General features: G+C 53.4%; 1 protein-coding gene across 1 annotated transcript in view; it reads right to left on the bottom strand.

Annotated features, from left to right (window-relative positions):
* Grin2d (glutamate ionotropic receptor NMDA type subunit 2D) overlaps nt 1-5,797 on the bottom strand; it is a gene marked incomplete at its 5' end in the record, with an annotated part of 35,205 nt that extends 29,408 nt beyond the window's left edge. Inside the window, 2 exons of the mRNA XM_005366768.3 lie at nt 1,645-2,264; nt 5,519-5,797. Of these exons, the coding sequence (XP_005366825.2) occupies nt 1,645-2,264; nt 5,519-5,797 (899 nt within the window). The remainder of the gene's footprint in view (nt 1-1,644; nt 2,265-5,518) is intronic.
* Between the last annotated feature and the right edge of the window lies 1 nt (nt 5,798).

The following is a 5,798-nucleotide window of genomic DNA, read 5'->3' as shown; positions in this document are numbered from 1 at the left end:
TGTGTGTGTGTGTGTGTGTGTGTGTGTGTGTGTGTGTGTGTGTGTGTGTGTGCGCGCGCGCGCGCACAGAATCAGAAAGACAAAGTCAGGAGATAAAAGAGAGGCTGGCCCGGACTTGGCCTCGATTCCTGAAGTCTGCTCGGTGCATGTTTATCTTTCCAATGAACCCGCTTTCTCCTGGGGAAATTTAAACGAGACTGCTTTTTGCAACCAAAAATGTCCTGGTTGGGCAGGATTCCTCCCCCACGTTCCCTAAGGCTGCTGCTGTCTCCATTACTGCCAGCCTCACACTGTGTGGCCATTATTCCCATCCCTGTATGTCAGCTCTTTAGGCCTTGCAGTCTTTGAAGAAGTCTGTGGTCTTATTCATCCCTGTGTTCCCAGGGCCCAGCATGAGCCCTGGTTCCTAGCAGGCGCTCGGTGTTTACGATCACAGGATCCTTCTCTTACCCTCTTGTTCTGGGGTCCTGATTCCCAACCCAGCTGGCCATTCTCCTCCTTTAGGTCCTCTTCTGCACCCACCACCTCCTCCCAGATTCAACTGGGCTCCGGATTAATGGTCTTCCTTCTGTCGCACCCAGTTTTTTTCTAACATCATAGGTTGCAAGCTGGACCCACGGCCACAGTATTGGTGGACACACCCAGCACTTTGCAGCCACATGCAGGGGTGCTATTAAAATATCTAACTGTCAGCACCAGCCCATCAGAATGGGAGTCTAGTCAATCAGCAGGGATGTTTACGCAGAATGGCTATGCCTTGAACAATCAATATGTCAGTGTTTTCGGAAATAAGATGTGAGACCTATGCCCTCTCCATCACTCCAAGTTGCTGGCTCTTTGCTATATCCTTCCTCCTTCTCTAGACTAGGCTCATTCTGCCATGTCTACAACCCAACTTGTACTGTGCAAAGAGTAGAAAAACAGAATTACCACATGGAGCCTGTCTCCTTACAACAGGACTGCCGGGCACTCATCTCTCGGATGTTACAAGACAGAGAAAAATGTCTGCCTTGCACAGGTAACTAGACCATTGGGTCTTTTTGTCACTGAGACTCAGCTCGTGTGTGTGTGTGTCTGTGTGTGTGTGTGTCTGTGTGTGTGTGAGGGGGTTATACAGTTTAAGTTGCTATCAATTGTCACTGTTTTTACTTACAAAACAAACAAGCCCAGTGCCAATTCAAACATGATAACTGGTCTATTATAAGACACATTTTGACAAAGACATTAAAATATAAAAGAAAATGGATATTTCTGTTTTAGATATTTTAGGCTTGTTTCTTGCCCCCATCCTCAGAGTGCTGGGACGGCAAGTCTGTACTGCCACACTGAACTAAAATCACACAGTTTTGTTTCGAGACAGTGTTTCATGCAGCCCAGGCTGAAGTGCAGACAAGGATGACGCAGAACCACTGCGTCTCCTGCCTCCACTCCTGCAGTGCCTGGGATTTCAGTCTTTTACCACCATGCCCAGCCTTAAAATCATGAAATAATGGAAACAAACCCTTTGTAAACCAGGTGCTTCCCAAATCACTCGGCTAACCCCCAGAAAGATCACTCAAATTTCTGCAGAAAAGCAAGTGAGAGCCGGGATGAACTCCAACCCGGGCCACTCATTACTGGGTGCTCCAAACAATCCCCAATCACCTGTGTAGACTCTCCCCACGGTGGGTGCGATTCTGGGCGCGGCAGTCATGACCCAGTTCAGGCAGGAAGCCATAGTCTCGCAGCAGGGCTTGGGCACCTCTGGCCACCACCGCCACACCAGCAGCCACTCGACGTGCCAAGTCGTCACGCCAGCCAGCAGAGCGCACTGCAAATAGCCCCGCAGGCAGTGGGGCACCTCCTGGCAGAAGAAGGGGTTCCCCAGGAAGCCCGGAGCCCCCGCCTCCGGCCAGCTGAGGTCCCACCATGAACCAGACGTAGCCAGGCCCAGTGAGGCCAGCCTCTTCTGCTGCCCTGAAAACAGGCTCTGCCTCCTCGCGGGCGCAGAAGAGCAGGCGGATCTGCGCGCTGACACTCCGGAGCTGTGCGCCCAGGACGGCTTCACCAGCCCCGGGATCCAGTGTCAGCGCTCCTCGATGCTCCCAGCCCACCATGCTGCCATCAGTCAGCACCTCGATGTATGACAAGAAGGCCCGATGGCCTGGGGCACGCGTGGTCACTGCCACAAAGGATGTCCAGTCGTACTCCTCCAGCACCTCAAAAATGACCTGCAGCTGCTGCTCTGTAGAGGAGCCGAGCTGCAGGAAGGTGGAGCCCTTCTCCTGCGGGGACAGGGAGGACCAGTGAGCAGACCACAGTTACCTTCCGCCATGGCTGCTTACCAGGCCTGGCTCCTTTTCCTTCTGTAGCACTGGCTTCATCTGGGTTATGTTTAACCACATAACTGAGTTCTTCCAGACCCACCTTAAAAAACCTCACCCTGAACCTCACTCTCCTGTCTGAGGGCAGCTGTAGAGACTCGGAGGAAAACTCTGAAGGCCTAGGGTCTCGTAGTCACAGGAGGGATGGATACCTCCAGTCAGGATGATCCATTTGGAGTTTGTATGAGTCAGAAGCAACCTACTGGGGTGAGCTGCTGAGGTTTGTGGGTTTACCTGTGGCAGTACGTGATATTACTACCATGAATTCACCCCACATCTTCCCAGTATCCCCTGAGGCACTCTAGCCCAATTTGCAAAGAGCAGAACTACAATTCCCATCATGCAGTGAGGATGCTGAAGGGTACTCTTCCTTTCAAGTGGAATAGACTGACCCTTTCATTTCCCTCCTGCCCTCTGGGCCCCCATTTCTGTCTCCCTTTTTGGCCTCTGTTCCTGAATCAAAACCCTAAACAATGTAAGGCGTCTTTCTGGTGTTCCTTTCCTTTTCTGTCCATGCTCCCTAGCAAGGCCATTAACACCAACCATGGCTTTAAATATTGTCTCTAGCACTATCCAGTGTTGTAGCCACTCGCAACGTGTAGCTATTCAAATTAAACTGAAAAAAACAACTGTAGTTCCTCAGCTGCACCATGCAAGTGCTCGCCGGCCACCTGTGGCTCTGCAGCTGCTGCTGGATGGAGCAGTCACAGTCCGGCTTCCTCGCTGCAGGGAGCTCAGCCACGTGCCCAGGGCCCCATCTTTGGTCACAGCCGTTCCTATGAGCTCCAGACAAACCTATCCCACTTTCTAGTCACCTTCTGCAAACCAGGGTTTCCACACGTGTCTCGGGAACCTGCCTGTCAAAAGCAGGTGTCTTGACTCTTTACAACACCCCCAATCCCAGAACCCCCTCTTCCTCCCTCTAGGATCTCACATAGCATCACATCTAGAACAGAACCGACTCTGAACTCTCGCTCTTCTGTCCCCTCCTCTCCTCAGTACCACCGCACCACGGTGCTCTTGCCCAGACATCTGCAGCTCTCTGACACACTGCTGCGTCCATTTTCATGTCTTCTAGTTTGTTCTCCAAGCAGAACCAAAGTGATCATTTCGGAATATTAATTGGAACACATCACTTCTCAATTGAAAACCTTCCAAGAATTCTACTTTAGAATCAAAACCAAATAAAGTACCCGCTGTGGCCCAAGCACAAGGTCTGTCTGAGCTCATCTTCTGCCTTCCCAGCTCTTCGCTGGCTCCAGCCACTCTGCCTAGGTCTTTCTCACATACACAATGCTTCTTCCAAGCTTCGCCCTTAACAGTTGTCCCTCCTGGGGACACAATCCCTGGTTCTTCCATGCCTAGCGACCTCTCGTCATCCTTCAGGGCCAGCACAGACACCACCTCCCCAGGAGGCCTCTCTTGATTACCATCCATTGGAGCCTTAGCCTCAGTCATTAATGGTTCCCCCAGGGCAGATTTCACTATTGGTGGCTTCGTTTGTTTTCTTCATTAGAGCACAAATTCCATATGGCCCAACCTCCCTCAACTCAGCTTTATAATCCTGAACCTAAGCAGGCCCCAGGCCTCACAAGCCTTCCTGCAATCGCGGGCAAACAGCCATCAGATTTCTCCTTTGGCATATGCCACTGGCTTGATGCTGGGTACAAGAAAGCTGTCCTGAGAAGAGGGGGCTTCCCAGCGTGCAGTGGAGACCCACAGAGCCCCTCATCCCTCAGCAGGGCCTAGATGCTGGCATGCATTGTAGCATAGCTGGAGTAGTAAGGGTGACACCTTCTTCCACCCACGGACAGTGAGGGGACTCTATGCGTCCCTCAAGGTGACAGGCTGCACACAAGAGTGGATAACTGTGTTCAGTGGGTCACACTCAGCAACGGAGGCACAAGGGACCATGTGTGTCAGTGTTCCATGGAGGCAGCAGCCAGGCCTACAAATCAAGCCGAGAACAAGGATGTTGGACAGAGAGACCTTTCCCACAATGTTTTGGACAGACCTTTGAGTCCTGGGATGCCACAGTGACAGGGTACCTGCCACTGGCCTTTCTAGCAGGGAACTGGCTCATTTAGGCCCCACCCACTCAGGCGGCTCCGTCTTCCAGCTTCTCTGTTTCACTTGCTCACCTCCAGTACCTCCCTTCTCAGGCTTCATCTTTCTCAGCCTGCAAACTAGGCTAGTCCAAGACTCTTCTTTGGTACCAAACGCCCAGTAAAACCCACTGTCCCCAGGCGTCTGCCCACTTCACTTCAGGTGTCTGTGTCTGGCTTCCCACTGCCTGGGCTGGCTCGTTCCTTCCTGTGTCCAGTTCAGGATCCTCATTTCTACACTTTTACAGTTTGACATGCTCCTTCTCAAAGCCCACTCCAAAGGCTTACTTCCTTTCTTGGCAAACTCCTTTCATTACACTGCTTGGACGGGGTCTAACCTCAGCCCTATCCACTGGATCCCTCTCTCCTTCCTTGAGCTAGTCTGCTCTTCATCACCCCACTTCTCAGAATGAATGGCTCCGCTCTCGTTTCTAGGCGCCATGATTTGGCTGAGCCATCCGCCATGCTCTCTTCAGGACCCGATTCTCTTTCCCTATGGTCCCGGTCCCTGCCTTCCTGGACACCACTTCCTCACCAGACTCTACCTCTTTTTGAACCTCATTCCTTTCCAACCGACTCTTTCTCTTATTGGTCCAAGACCCATAACAGTCTCTGCCCCTTTCGCCCCTTACTAAAATCTATCTATACTTCTACCATTGGTTCTTTCCCAGTTTTCACTTGTAACCCACCTCCTCCCTGTTTATCTGACCCTTGTAAGTGATCTCTGGAAGGTGCCGTGAACACTATAAAACACACCCCTCCAAGTTAGATTGCCTAGACTTGACTCTTACCACCAACGTGGAAACTGACCAAAGGACGACCCCGCTCCCAGTGGCTGTCCCCGCCCTTATAAGCCCCCCAAACCTGGATGAAATCGGCTCTCAAGCTATCATAGGTCCCGCCTTTCAAAGCCTGCCTCTCACAGCCTTGCCCTTCAGCTTCCCCTAGGCACTGCGACTCGACGAACGACCCCACCCCAACTCAATCGAGACTATGCCCGGCCCCGCCCACAGCCGCAAGGCCCCGCCCCGCCCCGGCGGTCGCGCGCACCTTGGGCGTGAGCACGAGCGCGGCGCCGCCGTGCACGGCCACGATGGGCAGCGAAGTCTGCGCCGACAGGAAGTCGAGAATGGGCGCGACGGCGGGCGCGCGCGAGTCGTCCTCGAACACCACGCCGTGCACGCGCAGCCCCGACAGCAGGTCGCAGAGCTGCAGCACAAGGCTGCGAGGGTCCGAGCCGTTGAGCACCAGCGCCACTGGCCGCACGTCCAGGCCCGGGCTGCGAACTGCCGCCGCCACGGCCGGGCCCAGGCGCGCCGCCTCGGCCGCG

Source organism: Microtus ochrogaster, unplaced genomic scaffold (genome assembly GCF_000317375.1).
Source record: "Microtus ochrogaster isolate Prairie Vole_2 unplaced genomic scaffold, MicOch1.0 UNK14, whole genome shotgun sequence".
NCBI classification, from domain to species: domain Eukaryota; kingdom Metazoa; phylum Chordata; class Mammalia; order Rodentia; family Cricetidae; genus Microtus; species Microtus ochrogaster.
The sequence above is the reverse complement of the archived record's forward strand: the minus strand, read 5'-3'. Positions and strand labels throughout refer to the sequence as shown.